Source organism: Sinohyriopsis cumingii, chromosome 13 (genome assembly GCF_028554795.1).
Source record: "Sinohyriopsis cumingii isolate HCF-2022 chromosome 13, ASM2855479v2, whole genome shotgun sequence".
NCBI lineage: Eukaryota > Metazoa > Mollusca > Bivalvia > Unionida > Unionidae > Sinohyriopsis > Sinohyriopsis cumingii.
Genome location: NC_142973.1, coordinates 10,726,256 through 10,746,799, shown reverse-complemented (window position 1 = coordinate 10,746,799; position 20,544 = coordinate 10,726,256). Strand labels below are relative to the sequence as shown.

Here is a 20,544-nt window from a genome sequence, read left to right as displayed (position 1 = left end):
CAACATTTATGTTTAATGGACACCATGTGTTGATTTGAGTATGTCACATGGTGGAAAATTTGATTGCTGTTGTCTCGGCCCACAGGAAATTAATTTAAAAAACAAAAAAGGGCTTACATCGTCTTGAGAGATAGCAAGAAACCATTGAGCTCAGTAGGGTTTGAAACTGCAGTTTGTGAAACTGTACCTTAGGTAATTAAAGTTCAGGTAAACTTTACACACGTAGTTAAACATTGTTTACCATTGTTGCATTGTTCTTGAATCACACAATTCAACTTTCAAATGCAGGTTTTCCAGCTTTTTCAATAACAGTACATAATATTTTCTTTTACCTTACTGAAAACTGGTCTAACTTATGGAAAAAAGTCAGCTGCCTTACTGAGAAGGTCCTGTTTGGGTTGGCAGGTCTGGAACCATCATAGTTAAGTAAATATGTATATTTTATAACAATCATAAAAAAATATAAGATGAGATTTTTGTCTGTTTATATTGATGTCATAATGTTATGATGTTGTCTACCTGCTTGTCTACATGCACAATAGCATCCACTCCAAGCTTTGTGGATGACTTGTACTTGGGGCATGAAACATGTCTATCAGTTGAAAAAAAAATCCAAACAATAACTTGAGTCCTCCACCATGTTCAGTTACCAGTGTTTCGGGATGGTTTGCAGTTTGAATGAGGATTGCAGGTTGAAAAGGTCAAAATTCAAAATCACTCAGACGAAAGAAGAAAAATGGTTACAGCACTTCTCCACTATCTGCATTTACGAAATCTTCTGGATGGCCAATTAATTTTGGGGTAAAAAAGTCCAAGGTCAAGTTTACTGTGAAGGAAAGAGTAATGTCCTTTTTTGTTAATAATAATTTTAGTACCCTCACCAAAGTTTATGCAGGACTTGCACTTTTGTTCTAGATGAGGCCTATTGTTTTTGAGGTCAAAAGGTCAAAGGTCAGGGTAATTAGATCTAAGAAAAATGAGTTTTGCCTAATAACTTTTGTTCTGGAGTAAGTTACTTGACCAAGTCTTATAGATGGCCTGCACAAAAGGTAATACAGAATCCTATAGATTCTCTGATCTGAATGTCAGCATTATTTTAAAACCAATAAAAAAATGCATATTCAGTTTGGTTCAAGAATGCATAGGTTGAGGTCACTGAGACTCCTTGGTCAGTAATCTTACAAGTCAACATTACCATACTAGTGTCAACAGAGAACTATTAAACATGTAATGGGAGTAAAATGTCCTGTTCTTGCTTTGTATTATTTTGACAGTTTTAATCAAATCTGGATCTTTTTGGCAGCTGTGAACATTGGAAACATAGTACACTTCTGAAGTTCATAGATGTCATTTTGCTGTCATTCTAATTGACATTCATTGATTGATTTTTCATCAGTTTTAAACTGAAATCATCAAAATGACAAACTTGATCATCAGCCAGACTTTATTATTTCCAAGTAGTTGTAAATTTATTAGTACACATACATTGCCATTTTACATGTCACTTAAATCAGTATCTTTAGTACGAGAAAATAATAAGTTTGTACAACAATGTGCTTTACTGTAAGTAAATAAATCCTAGATAGTAATGTTGCATAAAGATTTCATAGTATGATGTCTGCTGAAACTTTCGTACCATAATGATGGCAAGATAGGTTGGTTTGTTTTGTTTTCAGAAATATGTCTAATTTTTTCAGTACATAATGATGGCAAGATAGGTAGGTTTTCACCACATAAAACATGGTTTACTTTCCTTTTTGTGTTTATAAGCTTTATTTATAAGCCAGCATTTATTCAAAATGGAGAATTGAAACATATATGGTACCCAGGAAGGCACTTTACAAAAATTATGATGGGTACACAAATTACCCAAAGAGTTCATATGAAAAAAAAAAAAAAATTCTCAATTCATCTATGGGTGACTATTCTATATTATAAGTGCCTTCCCTTGGTCCCATGCATATTTTACTGGAACAGCCCTCAGCAGGTAGCTTGCTTAGCAGTGCAGTAGTTTTAGATGCATTTTTTCTCTCTCAGGAAGGTGAGCTATGGCCTTTCATTTGTCTAGCTCTGTCCATTGCCCATCCAAATTTGAAATTTTTTGTTTCTTTATTTTCTTGAAAATGCTCACTGTTTCAGTAATATATTCTCAGAATCAACATCATTCAGTTAAATCAAAATGATTAAATATGGCAGCCATTACAAAAATAAAATAAAAAAGATGAACATTTAATAACATTTTCTTTTATAATTTAATTGGTTAAATGTACTTTAAGTAATACACAGTGCATCCTTCTCTGGCTCCTTGCTGGGCCCCTCTTTGTCTTTTATGGTCCTCTGCCTAGACATGATGTCATTGCAGCTAATATATGTTAATAAACTAGTAACTAAATTTAGATACATTGTCATATTGAACCAATCAGATGACTGAGTTAAAGCATGTGATCAAACATTGTCAATTAGGCGTCATTCATATAACTGATACACCTGTAGAAATGCATTCCTTTCAGTGCAGATGCTGCATTTAATTTTTAACATTATTTGGGGAAAGAAACACCCACCTCCCCTCCTTCCACCATGTTGTTCATTTGGGACATTTCTTGCATAGCGTACCATTCCAGCTCTGTTCTAGGGGCCCTTTATGAAATAGGCTAATTTTATTGCCATTGCAAAGTTTTGTGCATTTACAGCTTTGCTTTTTACCCTCTATTTGTGTCAGTACTTAAATGTACTCAACTGTTATGCCTATATACTTCATACCTGCTTCCTACGGTGACCAGCTGAGCCCTGAATTGTTTCTATAGGAATACCTCAGGAAGAGAGACATGGGGGAGTTTGTAGGGTTGTGAAGAGTGTCCAACACCTGTATGTGGAGCTGATATGAGGTATAAAGGGACACTGATAACCGAAACTCGATAAGTCTGATCCTGAGGATTGCTATGATAACAGACATCAGCCGATACTCCATACATGCACCGTATTTGCCTTTTTTGAAAGACAGACAGAAATGAGTGTTTGAGACATTGTCCCCAGTTACCATTTTGACAGACCGACAGATACACATACATGTGTTTGAGATAGTCATTGTCAGTGTTTTTAGTATTTTTATGATTATAATTAATTGTTACACATTTTATGGACCTTTGTTTTGTGTTCCTGCCTTTTCATGGAAAGCAGCACACATGGAATAAGCATCCAGCCACACCGCTAAAAAATTCTGATAGCCTGACGCCCTGGACCTCTCTAATTTTTGATTGGCCCATCCTGTATTCTAAGTGAGGTGCCCATTAGGCTTGTTCATCGTACTGATGAAATGTGTAAATATATTTTCAGGATGTTGACATAACACGACACAATTTAGATCAGATTACCACTGTCCTATCTGAAATTGAGATGTGAATATAATTAAATTGGATTCATGGTGTGTCATGTGAAAATACGATTTTGTGCTTTCAAATTGATTCATGGTGTGTCAAGGGAAAATACGATTTTGTACTTTCAAATTGATTCATGGTGTATCATGTGAAAATATGATTTTGTACTTTCAGATTGATTCATGGTGTGTCAAGAGAAAATATGCTTTTGTACTTTCAAATTGATTCATGGTGTGTCATGAGAAATTATGATTTTGTACTTTCAAATTGATTCGTGGTGTGTCATGTGAAAATATGATTTTGTACTTTCAAAACCTCTTACATGGTTGTGTTTCATGAAAACACAATTTTCAGTAAACTTCTATAATAAAAAAAACCAAACCCACCACTTTCAGTATATGCCTATTATATGTAGCATGTATAAACTGTAAATAGTCATGATTGGAGCTGAAATAAAACTATCCCGTGGGCAGTTTCAATAGCAGCAATTAAAGGAAAATAGGTCAGTTATAAACTACCATTTCACATATTACTGAATTGGCTGACAATAGCTAGTGAGAGGTGTTTAAAGGCTGTAGTGGGTGAGCCCATTGTGCTAATTTACATAGGTAGGATCAGAAAGTGGAACAACCCATTATAGGTAAATCAAAGAGTTGCTAGATGCATGTACAAGAACAAGAGTTATTACATATTGACTTGAATGAGAATATTTAAGGCATGTTTTATATCTTTGACGAGCTTGTGAACAATGGCAAAGTTTCTTTGAAGTCTGATTTTACTGCATACATAGAATGCAAAGCATGATCATTTCAGTTGTTGGAATAGTGTTAAAGTATAATTCATTTTTGAAGCCGATTTAGTACGTAATTAACTATCAGCAAAGCTCAACAAAAATAAATTTCAGAACTCTTGGTTGACAGAGTTTTGCTTTTTGAAGCACACATGCAAAATAAGAAAAAGATAGGGAGGTGGGTTTGCTAACTGTTATTAATTCTTTACACATACTGCAAACAACACATTGACATAGGTCAACTCGGTTCTGACCAGGATTCACTCAGAGAATCCATCAGAGAAGTTTGAACACCAGGACCGTCCAATCCCTAGTGAGTGTAGTAATGAACACTAATTACACTTGTATTACCTTCATACCCCATTGAACCAAATTGAATTTGTATTCCCATTGCAGCTATTGCAACGTTGTGTCACGATATGAAAAAAGGGGAAATTTTGAGCATGTGGAAATTGTAGCCTGGGCTTGTGGAATTTCAACCAGGGTTTGTAAGTTTGTCACCAGCACTTGGCCTGTGTCTAAAAAAAAATTCTTTGAGCACTGAGCCATCTCACCTGTTTCAGCTCTATGACTTTAAAGCCATTTGAGCCCAAGGTACAAAATTCTGTACATTAATACATCATCTTTAGAAGGCGTGTCCTGTACTGCATTGGGGGTTCTATCTTCAAGGCCAGGGTAATGGTTTGATATTTGTAAGTTTTCCTTCATATTTCCTTTTCACTCTTTAACTTTCAAGCCATCTGAGATTAATTAAGCTTGGTACACTTCTACATATTATCTTCAGACATTGGTTAATTACTGCTTAATGTGGTGACTCTGGCATATTGACCATACAATGGAGCATTTGTTTTCCGTAGAAAGGCTTGGTTTTGGTAAAGACGTGTTGTGTAAACATCCTTTATTTTGCTTTTATTTGTCATGCAGAGGTCAATCTGTCAATCATGGTTATTTAAAAAATTGGAATAAGCCATGATATTGATTAGGAATTTGTTGTTGGGATAATAATTGGCATTGTATAAGCCAACCTGTGTTGGTGACCTTTCTAAATGTATTCATCAGAAAAGATTAATAAAGGACTGTTTACGTGGAATTTGCTTGGCCCACTCAACCATTTCTATCGGTGTTTACTGCATGTTAGGAGTTTGTGCATCAAGATTGTGGTATTCACATTCTATGTACTGTTTTGTTTTGTGAAAATTCAAACACTACTAATTTCTGTGAGTTAGATGATTATAAGTAAAGAACAAAGAAAAACCCCTTTGTATTATTATATTAGTATAGAAAAGTCTGGTTAAACCCATATGCATGGTAATCCTAGACAAACAGTCACAGAGTGCATATCAATTCTTCATTAACTATTCATCCATGTTTGAGATGAAAATGTTAATCATTAAGTTATTCTTTTTAATCCAAAAATAGATTATAGACCAATATTATCGACACTATTTCATATAAAATATATTTGATTAAACACACTTGCACATTTGATATGAAATACATGTTGAGAACAGCATTTCAATTTCAAAGGCATCACAAGTTTTAGACATAGATGACATGTTTTGGACAGATTTGACATGTTTTGGACAGAGATGACTTGTCAGTCATTGGGTTGACACTTTCTTTATTTGAACTAGGCCTGTTACTTCAATGACACTTGACTCAAGCCACAATATCCAAGCAATTAAGGTAGTTGCCTCGCCATATACAGTGTGACCCCGCTATAACACTGTAGTTGGGAGCCATAGAACCCGACCATGTTATAGACCGAACCGTGTTATAAGTAACCAGGTCAGTTAGCTGAAGAAAATGAAGCATGTACCCCCAAAAATTTTTGCATGGGGGAGTTGGGAGTTGGGGTTAGGTAATAAATGTGGGCGGTAAAATCGATGCATATTAAATGAGAAATACACCTGTAGTGAAAATAGAGAAGGCATATATTACTTTATTTAGAGAAACACGAACTGGTACATATATGTGTATAATGTTTATATATACATGTCTAATGTATATCATGAATAGAGTATCAACACCATATACTCACCCACAAATCTTATACATTGAATCCACAATACAAGTGATTCCATCGAAAATATGCACACACACACACATTTAAAATATTCAATAATTTTGTCACAGGTCATATAGGTCTGAATTTGATGGAAAAACAGCACAATCATGTAATAAATAACGAAGCACATTTACGTTTCAGTACGTTCCAAGTCGGTAAAAGTTTGTGTTTTAAGCTGTCGTTGGTAGTGTTCATAAGCATACACTTTTTTCCTGCAAAATGGAAACTTTTCATGGCATAGTAAATGTGTTCCAGTCACATTGGAAGATGGCAAAATCCATCAGATTCCATTGCTATTATTTAAGTTTGGTACTGACTTCCTTTGAAGAAAGGTTCTTTGTTTTTATTGAAGATTGTAGTCTGCTATCTTTGATGAAGGGTGCATGCATTATTGAAGTCACTGCAAAAGGACAGCATCAGAGAACCAAAGAATTGCCCATTTCTTATTGTGGCGGCAACATCAAATAATTGTATTGCATGATTGAGACTGATTTTTGTTTCCATTTATTAAGTATGTTTCATCTGGGTACATTTTTAAAAAGGAATTGGCCGTTGTTTGGTCTATTCTAGTTACATTTCCTCTCTGCCTATTGAACAGACCAACAAGTAAGATGGGGTTTTTTGGTGTTTTTTTTTAATTTGTGGTAGCTGAGTGATGTTGCCTTCTGCCCATGCATCAGAAATTTAACAAAGGTCAATGGAAGATAGAGATGCAGGTGTTCTGGTTTGATGACAGGGATTATTAGAGAAAATGTGAGTGTTCTGAAGGATTTAATTCTGAGTGAAAAGAAGAGGAATTTTACTTACCATCCATATACAAATGTCTGTCTTTGTATTAGCAAGCAGCTGAAAATCCGACAAAAGATAGATTACGAGATAATGCCTTGTCCGTTGATCTCCGTCACCAGAAATGTCAACAACACAAAAAAAGCAGATATCTCAATATATAGTACTCATGCTAGATGTCAACATAACGGATTATGATATAACAAATTCACTGTTTAGATTGTTTGTCAATATGAACAAAGAATTTGTTTATATAACAATAGATAAATTTCAGTGCATTTTATATCAAGTTTGTGGCTTCCTTTCATGGGGCCTCTGAATTTCTCCACTCCAAACCAATGGTTGTATATACAAGTTTAAACAGCCAACAACGTCGGCAATAAAAAAAATTTTGCCAGATGGTATATTTGCCGCCAATAAGGAAAAACAAAACCAAGTTTGCAACATTGGCAAAGCCTTACGCGATCCCAGAATAAACTTTTTACACGTTATTTTTCATACTTTTAAAAAGAAAAAAAACCCTATTTTTTCACATATGAGACAAATACATATAAAATTTCAGGAGCCATGCCACTATCATCTTGTCTTATTCATACGTGATCTCTTCCCCAAAATGATGATCTTGTTATGCTTTTTTCGTACTTTAAGAAAGATTTTTTTTTTTCATGTACGAGAAAATTACATGTATATGAAATTTTGTTAGCCACACTATGACTGTGTTACATCCAAATGTGTGTTATAATGGAGCGTGCTATAGCAGGGTCACACTGTATATAAGCAAGACTGTAAAACATCAAAAATTGACTGCTTGAAGAAATCAGTGAATGAAACCCTTTCCACCAGAATTTATGAGTGATAAATTTCTAGTGAAATCTTTGAAAAGGTAATTATGCCACTTGCCTGATGTAATAATAATAATAATGATAATAATAATATAATGTGTATTTGGGTTTTTTTAAAAAATATTTTTACCGTAGCTTTAACAATTTGAGTCATATTGCTATGATGTCTGCCCCAGTGCTAGACATTACTCTAAACCATAAAGCAACGTTAAAAATTTTAACATCGAAAAACACGCACTTACACAAAACTTGACCAATTGAGACCCAGTGGTCAACCATATACCTCCCCACACTAGTGTTTAGAAGACTATAAAATATTGGATTGGCATACAATGTCTCATTCATGATACTTATTCTATTGTTCTCATACCCCTATGAGCGAAACTAGTGACTTGGCCACTACAGTCAAGTTTAGCTTAATTGATTTTGTACTTTTTCTTTGCTTTTGTGCCATATTTATATATATCTTTGCATGTAAGTACATAATGGCTGTGTAAATACTCATAAAAAGCAATTGCTGTTTATAAGCAGCTGTTAAAATGCACATTTTTATAGTCGGCCTTCGCTAAATTAGAGACTGTAATGGACACAAATTTGGGATCATTTTAAAGAGGTGGTTAATATACAGAGCCCAAAGTAATATTAGAATGGTCTTAAAATGCATGGTGTGGCCATTCTGCAGAGGAACTGGATTACAGAGCCTTAGAGTAGGGAGAATCGGCATTATTTACATATCCTTAGTTTCCTTGCACACAGTTGATATTCTGATCTCTTGAATCCATACTTCCCATTTTATTATACATGATATTCTTGTATCTGTAATCCATACATCCCATTTTATTATACTTGATATTCTGATATCTGTAATCCATACATCCCATTATATTATACTTGATATTCTGATATCTGTAATCCATACATCCCATTATATTATACTTGATATTCTGATATCTGTAATCCATACATCCCATTATATTATACTTGATATTCTGATATCTGTAATCCATACATCCCATTATATTATACTTGATATTCTGATATCTGTAATCCATACATCCCATTATATTATACTTGATATTCTGATATCTGTAATCCATACTTTCCATTATGTTATACATGATATTCTGATCTCTGTAATCTATACTTCCCATTATGTTATACATGATATTCTTATATCTGTAATTAGTAATTTCTATTACAGTGGTTATCATATGAATTTGTTATTGTTACTCCTAATGAATTTAGTCATATCAGTATGGGGTTTTTACTGCAAGACTTCATATGTCTAGTTGGTCACTTCAGTATGTGGTTTTCACTAATATCAAAACTTATATGATGTCCAGTTGGTTCTAAATGGAAATGATGCCGATCTGATCTGATCTCCTGTATGGTCATCATGGCACCATCTTGGACATCTTGCTTGTGTTATTCCTTGTGGATGGAAAGTCATATTTTTGTTCCTGAAGAGTTCTTATGATGTCTGTTTGGTCCTAAATGAAAATGGTGCTGATCTGATAGTTACATTTGCTGTCACAGTGGCCATCTTGAAAATCTTGTTATCTTTATTTCTCCTGAATCGATGGTAATGTCAGCACTGACTTCTTATGATGTCCGGTTAGTCCTAATTAAAAATGGTACTAATCTGATGTCCATTATGGCCACCATGATGGTCATTTGAAAAATCTTGTTATTTCTTCGTCACCAGAATAAAGTTATTTTCACATGAAATTTCAATGGAAGAATTCTTATGCAGTGTAGCTGGTCATAATTGAAAATAACTGACCCTCAATACCACTAAATTGTATTAGTATTCTGACTCCTCTCAACAAAAACCTAGTTGGTATTAATTGAAAATGGTTCCAATCATGTTTCCAATATGGCCATCATAACAGAGGTCTTGAAAACCTTGCTGCCACTGATGTTGCTGGTTATATTGAGATAGGAATTTCACCAAAAGTCTAGTAATGATGTCTACTTAGTCCTAAATGAAAATGGTGCCAATCTGACTTCAGGTAAATCCACCGCAGCAGCTAATTTGAAAATCTTTTTAATACTGAAGAATATCAGCAGGTGAAAGGAATAATTGTCATATCTTGAATTCCTTTAAATTCTTTTTGTCCAGTAGAGCATCAGTCTTTCCAAGGGACTCTTGTTTTAAGATGGAATCATGATGTAGACACAAGATGGCATGGTTGAAATTTTTGCCATGTCGACTTACAAACTCTGGTGTATACTTGTAGACAGACACACCTAGGCTATAATTATGTTGTAATGCCTTGACCAGTTATAAAAAAAATCATGAAACTTAAATATTCTTTCTATAAATTGTACTTTTGAAGATGTAAATTGTAATTTTGAAGATGCCAGGTTCTCATCCATTTTTTATGTTGTCTAGTTTCTTGTTCTTTTTTAAAATTTTCTTTAAAGTATAAAATTGGCTAATCATTATTGGGTAATTTGTTATAATTGGGTAATTTGTTATAATTGGGTAATTTGTTTGTCATTTTTACTTATTAATACTGAAGTGTACTTTATCATTTTAGTGACTTCAGAAAGCTCCAGTAATGTTGCTATTCAACCAGTTTCTCCCACTGGATCTCAGCGTAAGTACATTAATGTTGCTATATACCCAGTTTCTCAGATTGTATCTCAGTGTAAGTACTGGTATAAGAGTTGAGGAGTTTACACAAGTTGCCAAATGGATCCAGCTGCTACACAATGTATACTTAGTCATAATTCTGATGAGCTGTTTAGAAGTTAGACTTTTTTAATTCTTACATTTAAGTGTTTATTCTTATCTGCAAATAATAGAAAAATACTGCTCAGAATAGAAATAAGTATACAACTTGAAGCAGTTAGTTCTATGAACCTGTCTTGTTTAAAAATTGTTTCCTCCATCAGAAGATTTGAAGTAAATACATAGAATTAAGATGAAAATGTTAAATTTACATGAAGGGGCCCAGAGTGGCCGAGTGGTCTAAAGCGTTCTCCGTTACAGATCACTGCCCTCTCATCTCTGTCTGCATTGGTTCGAGTCTAGGATTCAGTCAATGTGGGTATGTGAGAAAGCTTGCCAGTAGCTTCTCGTGGGCCGGTGGTTCTTCCTGGGGGTTTCCCGGGTTCTTCCTCCACCATTAATACTGGCCGCCATGCATAGCCTATTGTGTGCTGAAAAATGGCATTAAATCCCACAACAACAACAACAACAAATTTACATGAAATTTACTATATATATATATACACACACACACACATGCATACAGTGGAGCCTCGTTAATCTGGACACATTTGTTCCCAGTGAAAATGTCTGGACTAATGAGTTTTCCCGATAATTGAATCATGCACATTTTTATTTTTTATTTTACCATGTCATCACACCGTATACATGTACATGTATATGCTAGCTGTAAATGTACTGTATATTCAATAATGGTTAAAATAATGAATACATCTGTTGACGTGTGTTTATTTCACATTGTTATAACATGCGCTTGTACATACTTGTACAGTAAATATAACATACACATACAGTAAATATAAGTTTAAACAATTAACACATCAAACACATCACACTATGATGACGTCATCATCGACTTATTGCTATTTGGTGTGGTGAGCTCATGTTAGGTCTGCTGAGTCGGCAGGTATGGAAAACCATTTGTCCTTGTTTTTTATGATGTTAACAACTGTCAACTTGCCAATGACTAAGGATGAGTAAGCTATAATATGCTTGTGTATATCTTGAATGGTAGCTTTTAGGTGATCTTCTTTGTGCTGGCAAATCATTTTTATGCTGGTCATTATCTCTACTCATCTACGCTTGCTTGATGGTGTCACCATAATATATGTGGAAAGTACAACGAATACAAACATCTCTTGCAGTTAAATGGGTTATGGTAAACTAATCAAATGCAGTCATTTTTATAAGTCATATTTTAAGCAATTATAGCTGTTAATGAGCTGATAATTGATGTCCCCATTTTATTTGGAAATGAAGCATTATACGGTCTACAACTTAAATCAATTAACTGTATTTGTACAGCCATCATTAAACTGATTGTTACATACAATTGGTAAACAACAAAGAGGCTTAATGACACACTTAATTTATTTACCATATGTTATGTCAAAAAGTGTGGATGATTTGATCCCAGTGTGTTTATTGAATTATTTACACCCCTGTCGGCAACTAGCTAAAACAGACATTGTTTATACAATTGCTGGTTACAATATGCTCATGCTACTTAGTTTTTCAATACACATGATCACATGATCAATTGATAACTTTAACATACCACTAGAATTTGACCAATCAGAGGTTGATACATTGACATGCCTCCAAATTTGCGTAGGTGAATTTGTGTTATCTAACTGACTATATTTTCATATATGATTTTTCGAATTTTCTTATTTTTGGACAGATTATTTCAGGATTATCGATACAAGTTTTAAAGTAATTTTGCACTTTGGTCCCCGATTTTAATTTCTGGATCTGGAATATATATTTCTTGATTAACGGAGCAAATTAACGTTTAGGAATTTCGTTCCCGTTGAATTATCCAGTTTATCTAGTTTCCGAATAAATGGAGTCTGGATTAACAAGGCTCCACTGTATATGAAATTTAACGTAAGCACATGAAATTTACCATATATGCATGAAATTACTGTACATACATGAAATTTACCATATAGACATGAAATTGCCATGTATATAGATTTGCATTATAAAACATACAAACAAAAAAGAGATGCTAGATATGTATGATCTAGGGAGGAGGAGCTACTGTCACAGCATTACCCAATGAGGAACAGTGAAAGCCACTTGGCAACATTGACAGTAGTAGCTACTGTCACAGCATTACCCAATGAGGAACAGTGACAGCCACTTGGCAACATTGACAGTAGTAGCTACTGTCACAGCATTACCCAATGAGGAACAGTGAAAGCCACTTGGCAACATTGACAGTAGTAGCTACTGTCACAGCATTACCCAATGAGGAACAGTGAAAGCCACTTGGCAACATTGACAGTAGTAGCTACTGTCACATTATTACCCAATGAGGAACAGTGAAAGCCTCTTGGCAACAGTGACAGTAGTAGCTACTGTCACAGTATTACCCAATGAGGAAAGATTCCAGCCACTTGGCAACAGTGACAGTAGTCTCTTCCCTTCCCCAGTTCACATTGGCAGAAAGGTAATATGATCATTCATCTTAAGTTGCCATACTAAATGACTAGTAAGCACAATTAAATTTGTAAAGGTTTGTCAAATTTGACTAATTTTTAATCTATTCATATAGCCATAATATGCATTAGGGTCAAGTTGTTAACCTGGTACTGTCTAAGTGTTTTGTTAAGAGGTACAAAAAGTTACACTGTCTATATTCCTGTACAGTACATGTTTGTCAGGGAGAAAATGTTTTCTTATGACCCAGGGAAGGCACTTTTAAAGTGGGGTACTCACCCTTAGATGCAATTTAGAATTTTATCATCATTTTAATATGAACTCATTGAAATCAAAGTAGCCTGGCATTTATTATTTTTAAAAACTACCTTCCCTGGGTACCACGAATGTTTGAGTGGAACAGCCCTAAACATGTGTTGAATGACATTAAAAACATCTCCATTGAAAACATGAGATAAACTCCATTATCAACTAAACCAGTTTTGAAAAATTTAATAACATTTTTTCCTCATTCTTGACATCATTTTACAATGCAGTAATTGTATGATAAGCTGAAGTGAAAATAAAACTGATATGGGCTAGGATTTATAAAGTCCATAATTATGTTTTCATTAACAAATAAAAATTATTAAGTTAAAAAATAACTTTTTTCAATTAGACTTAAGTAATTCTTTTTTAAAGTTTAAAGCAATTTTCAAATAGAAGAAGAAATTCTTGTTTTTGACGTGTTTATTCCCAAAATAGTTCTGGTTGTAGGGATAACACCAACCAAAAAATAAGTGTGCTTTTTCTTATTTTTCTTTTGCCCAAGATGTTGATGGATTTTGATCATACTTGAAATGAAATCATTATGACATGCCCATTTGCTCTATTGCTCTTTGGGTCAAGGTCACAGTAATGGATGATTTGCATTGGGGTTTAATTAGTGTTTTGTCATTTGCTTGTATTTCCTAAATCTCCTAATTGAGTTTGTTCGTACTTGGACTGAATTATTATGAAGCTAAGGCAAGTTGATTCTGCAACATGCATCGTCACCTTTGGAATCTGGGGTTTTATCATTTGCTTGTAATTCATAAATATTTTAATGGATTCCTTTGGAATCTTTGGGTTTTTCATTAGCTTAAATTTCATAAATATCTTAATGGATTCCTTTGGAATCTTGGGTTTTTTCATTTGCTTACATTTCATAATAATTCCTTTGGAATCTTGGGGTTTCTCATTTGCTTACATTTCATAAATATCTTAATGGATTCCTTTGGAATCTTGGGGTTTTTCATTTGCTTACATTTCATAAATATCTTAATGGATTCCTTTGGAATCTTGGGGTTTTTCATTTGCTTACATTTCATAAATATCTTAATGGATTCCTTTGGAATCTTGGGGTTTTTCATTTGCTTACATTTCATAAATATCTTAATGGATTCCTTTGGAATCTTGGGTTTTTTCATTTGCTTACATTTCATAAATATCTTAATGGATTCCTTTGGAATCTTGGGTTTTTTCATTTGCTTACATTTCATAAATATCTTAATGGATTCCTTTGGAATCTTGGGGTTTTTCATTTGCTTACATTTCATAAATATCTTAATGGATTCCTTTGGAATCTTGGGGTTTTTCATTTGCTTACATTTCATAAATATCTTAATGGATTCCTTTGGAATCTTGGGGTTTTTCATTTGCTTACATTTCATAAATATCCTAATGGATTCCTTTGGAATCTTGGGGTTTTTCATTTGCTTACATTTCATAAATATCTTAATGGATTCCTTCACATTTGTGGTACAGTGATTATTAAAGTAAATTGTTCATTTTCCAAAATGCACTTGCACAACTTTTTTATTGTGGTGTCAAGGTCAAATATTTCAAAGCGGTCATGGACAAAGCTTGCAGGTCTTCACTGCCTTGTTGTCATTTTGTAAGAAATTAAACTGTCTTCAGTACATAAATTTATAAATGTGAAAAGTGGACACTAATGTCTTCACTGTTAGATCATGGTTTGCTCCTTAAATTTATGGTTTTCAACCAACACAGAATTATAAAACTTTGTACTGCATCTATGAAAGTAACTTGAGAAAGGCAGGCATCATGCCCTATAGGCCACACTGGCCTCATAGTCAAGAAACCATCTGAGCATTAAAAAATTTAACTTCGATTCAAAGTGACAATATTTAAAATCACACTTTGGGCTGCTCAGTCTTGTTGAAAATTTGCATGCATGTAGAGATACAAATTAACCATCCTGAGTTTTGTGTGAATTGAACTATTATCAAGCAGACTTGTAGAAGACTATAATTTGTGAAGTTAGGGCATGATGCTGAAACATGTAATTTCCATGTAATGTTTCATGGTAATGTTTTTATTTATTTATAAATTATGCATTGTTCTTACAGGAGAATATCATAATTTCTTTGTCACCTGCAAGAACTTTGGGGAACAGGTAGGTTTTCATATTTATAATTATTGACTTTTTAGTTAATTCCTTGAATGGGACTTTAATAGTGCATATACCGGCAAACAGTATACTGAAGAATTGTTCCCACAGTTAAGGAATACAGAACTAGGTAACATACAGGATCAATTAGATTTGGATTTTTTAACAATTTTACAAATCAAGTATGGGTTGTAATATCTTTGGATAAATGATTTGTCAATTAGGTTTGTCAACAAATAGTTTTAAAAACAGTAAACAAAAATATTAGATCACCTACTTATCTATTTTCTGTGTGTATACACGAAATATAGATTTGTATAAGAAAATGAGAAACAAAACAATTTTTCATATTTAATTTACCAAAATAATTCATAAACTAAATATATAGCACAAAAATACAGCCAACTTGTCAATAGCAGCCAGACTTTAGAAATGGCAAAAGTGACCTTTGTACAGAGGTGACCTCTGTATACAACTTCATCTTTTAAACTAGGTTTTTGAACAAGTACCAGATACCGTTACCATTATTATTAGTAGTAGTAGTAGTGTTACATTTATTATTATTATTATTATTATTAACAGATTTAGTTCGTTGTAATGTAGTTCTTTCCCTCACTTATGTTCGACATGATTCCCATATCCTGCTGACTTTAACCCATCCTATAGCAGCTCTTAGAAAAAACAACTCACTGATCTGAGTGTTTTGTGCACCGCAACAAAACGCTGCTGTTGCTAATAATTGGCAGCTTACAGAAAAAGGACTCTTTAATCATCTAACTTATACTTAGAAATAGCTGTCCATACTTCAGAAAGTATCTGGATTAACCAGTTTTTTTTAACTCACCTAGATGAAAAGACAGTTGGCTTTTGTGAAAGGCCTGTGATGAATAGGGAATAAATAGAAGTCTTATGTGACTATTGTTTAATGAATCGAAACTTCACCTGCCTTTTGTATACTCCAAACACTAATGAAAAGGGAAGTAACTCATATCTCCTCAAAGATTAACATTTATGATTAGAGATAGCTTTAATTTACAGGCAATAAATGAAGATATTGAGCTCTACATGTCACACTGGATAAAAATGTGACTCTCATTTCTGCTGTGACAACACATCTGATTTTCTCAAAATCTAGCTTTGATCCTGTCCCATATTGATATGAAGCACTTTGGTATTCAAATTTGAAATTTCTCAAAGTGACTGAAATATGATGAGTATAGTTTAAGAAATGTGAACACATCAATTCACATGATAGCCAATATGTAATAAAGCCTTGAAGCAAAAGTTTATTTTGCATATACTGAGTGGTAAATACACTCCAGTGACTGCTCAAAGCATTGAGAAATCTTTACAGGCACTCCCCAACTTAAATGTTCCATTCTGTAAACCCTTAAGTAATTGAATCTTTACATAAGTTGGCATTTGACCCACCCCACCTTTTAATCACAGCCAGTAGCCTATATATGTATGCTACATCAAGTGTTAGATCTTAACATTCTTGTTTGGTAATGAACATTTTTGAATTCGTTATTAGTGTATGTTACTTTGAGTATGAAGGACAGTTAGAATTTTTTTTTACAAACATTGGAAATATTAATTTAAGTTTATAATAGACAAAAATAATTTAGTATGTATTAGTCCTAGTCTCATTCGAGCTCGCTGGAGGTAGACATTTCATTTTTGGATGATGAAGGATTTAGTGCTAGATGAGGAAGACGGAAATGTTGTCAGAAACACAAGTACATCCTCAGGGTCAACATCACCATTGAGGTGGTGGAAGACTTTTGCAATGGAGAAGGTTGTTGCGATGTGAAAGGCTGTCATGAACTTATCCAGATATGACTGGATACTGGCCTTTTTCTTCTCTGCACACATTTCTAGATAGCAGGCAAACATATCATTCACCCTTTTTTGGACTTTCAAGAACCTTGTGGCATTGGAATGCATCTTCTCATATCGCTGATGCATTCTCACAAATGCAAGTGTCATCTTTGGGATAAACGTTGGGGCTCTTCTTCTGGTTCTTGAGAGGCCACAGCCCACGTGGCTTCTGCAACCATCACTGCTTCTAACTCAGTAATGTCTTTATTCGATAATTTGTTCCCATGCGGCTCAATTAACTCTTCCATATCATTCACATCAGCCTGTAATTCCAGCTGCTCATCAAGTTGCACAATTTTCTCTACAGGTACTTAATAAGTCTAGCCCGTATGTCTCATACCGTACTCAAACCAGGGGCACGTCTTTTTCTAAATGAAATTTAACATTTTTGTGTAACCGCTTGCCACACCTTTGCAGTGATCAGAATGCCATGATAAACATTGCATGACTTTAAAAAATCCTGGAGTGTCTTATCGGTGTCTCATGGGATCTAGTGCATGCACAAAAGTCGTACATATTATCCCCTGATCCATTGGCTGGATGAGCGAAGTCATGTTGAGTGGCAGGAAGTTGACTTTGACATCAGGATGAAAATCATCAAAATACACAGGACTACCAGGGGCAATTAAGAAGCAAAATCTCATCAATATTTTGTCAACATCAGGGATGAAACAGTGAATTAACCAGTCTTCAAAAAGAGCAATAGTGATCCAAGCTTTTGAGTGGAACAATAATAAATGGGAAAAGTTGCCTTACTGATACCCTTAAAGGCATGTGGGTTCTCAAACCTGTAAACAAGATTTATTCTGTCTTTTGCAGCTTTGAACCCTGGCATTGTTTTTTCTTCTTTAGAAATATGTGTTCTGGCATTTTCTTTCAAACCAATCCAGTTTTGTTGATGTTCAATACTTACTGATCCATATAACCACCACGATTTCTTTCAACACACTGGAAAACGTTGAGGCTGCTTTAGTATCACTGTCTTTCACGTTATGAGAACCAGGATGATTCTTTAAACGATTGAACCAGGAGCAGTTTCTTATGATTGTAAAATGCATTTTTGGACCCCCGGATCAGGAGCTCTGCCCCTCTAAACCCCATTGGGGGAGGACCCCCAAACCCGCCTTCTAAATTTTCAGCTTTTTTAATGGAATACCAAAATCATGTCTGATTGTGTCACTAGGGTTCTGCCAATGTGGGTATGTGAGAAAGCATGCCAGTAGTTTCTCGTGGGTCGGTGTTTCTTTCCGTGGTTTCCTCTGGCTCTTCCTCCACCATTGGCTGCCATGTATAGCCTATCTTGTACTGAAAAATGGCATTAAACCCTACAGCAGCAACAACTACATATGCATGAGTCAAATGGAGAAAAATATAGTTCAGCATGATTAGAATCAAACTACATTTTTTTTTTGTATATAAAATTAATGTAGAACTGTGGTAACTGTAGTTACCTTTCAGAAGAAAAATGACATAAAATTCTTCTAACTAAAATATTCAGTACGTGTACACTCTATAGTATTGGGCTTATGGGAAAGGTTGTGGAAGTCCAAGTTGTGTATTACATTAGTTGGGGAGTGTGAATAATTGGTTGCACACTTTGTATTATGTTTGCGGCAGTACAGAATTTATAGGTAAAAATATACTAATTGCAATTTTCACTTGATCATTACATATAAATATTAGCAAAATCTTACTGATAGTGTTCCTACGGTCTTTGAAGGTCTTTGACAGTTTGGGAAAAATGAGATAGCATTTTCAAGGCATTGAATGTTTGGTAAGATGGAGCAGATTACCCTGAGGTCTTTAAAAGTCTTTAAAAATTTAAATAAACCCAAACATTTTAATTTCTTTCCACAATCACAAATAAAATTTTCCAAGGTCGTTAGATTCAGATGTCGAGTTTTCCTGGTTTCTTTGTTTGATGACCCATTCATTTTCATTTTATCATTAAACAATATTGCAGTATTTTGCATTCATTGTTTTCTCATAACTTGTATACAAAATGTAAGCAAAAATAGGTCTTGGAAATCTGTGTTTGTGGTCTTTGAAAGTTTGGGAAAAGTTTTTGAATTTATCATTCAGAATTCTGTGTGAACCCTGTGATAATGATGAGTTTTCCAAATGAATAATTCTGATGTTATGAATGGAAAGTGCATGAAAAATCATGACAGTCATTGGTACAGTCTTGGAATCTCTCCTTTTGGTTTGTAGAGTATCAGTGTCAGTGAACAACTTGTGTTTTTATTGATCATGTAGTTTCTTATTCACACTTAAATTGTCAGATAGTAAAATTATTACTATAAATTTGACAGTTTAAGTATATAAATCAGTCAGCAGTTACATACCCCAACTATCATGTTATAACAGGGTTCATCCATATTTTTTATTGTTTAAGAAGGTACTTTGCTATATAAACAAAAGCTTAGATTTCTTCTTCACTTCAGCTAATACATCCAGAGATATCAGCCACTGCAGATTTTGAAAAATTATTGTGAATGCTTGGTGAAAATTGCACAGTCCAAATTATATTTACCGAAGCTAAGTTAATCAAACTTCATTGGATACAAATTTGAACAAGAATTATCTGTGTGGAAAGAGGTATGAAGAAAAGTGCTTCAACACCAGTTTAATAGAATATAATTTCTCAGTGTAAAATATAGAATGCACATGGTTTCCATTTGTTTTTAGTTTGTGCAATGTTGCATTTCCCAAAATTTGACCTTTGAGGTAATATGCTGTCGAAAAGAATCCAGAATAAATAACTAGGCAGCAACTAGTGCAGGGGGGTGTGCAATACCAAACTGCAAAGTGAATGCACAGTTTTGGAAAGAAGAATTGTGTACGAACTGTTTCAGTTGGAATTTAACAGGTTTAGTGGGCATGTTTTTCAGATTTATCCTTACAAAGGTAAACTAAGATACATAGATATCAAAATAGCTGTAATTGTAATAGTATTTATTTTTTAGTGAACAAATGAAACTTCAGAAGCATTTTTGCTGGTTCACATCCTGTTTTTACATGGTTGTAAGATATAGAAATTTTATTTTGGATTATACGAGGTGACAAGAATCACAGTTTTTTACATAATTTGTGAAGAACACCAATGTTTAAAGTTATTGTTTTAGATAAAAAATTTTTTAAAGGAATTCAAGGTTCTGGAATTGAATGCACCATTTATTCAGACTGG

General features: G+C 34.0%; 1 protein-coding gene across 2 annotated transcripts in view; it reads left to right on the top strand.

The window, feature by feature from the left end:
• The window catches only part of LOC149784934 (nuclear pore membrane glycoprotein 210-like), a 260,195-nt gene that overhangs the window by 87,991 nt on the left and 151,660 nt on the right, over positions 1 to 20,544 (top strand). Inside the window, exons 17-19 of one of the 2 annotated variants that reach the window (XM_089978565.1) lie at positions 1,698 to 1,718; positions 10,404 to 10,463; positions 15,436 to 15,482. In XM_089978565.1, coding sequence (XP_089834691.1) covers positions 1,698 to 1,718; positions 10,404 to 10,463; positions 15,436 to 15,482 — 128 coding nt within the window. The remainder of the gene's footprint in view (positions 1 to 1,697; positions 1,719 to 10,403; positions 10,464 to 15,435; positions 15,483 to 20,544) is intronic. The other variant, XM_089978566.1, reaches the window with a different exon arrangement.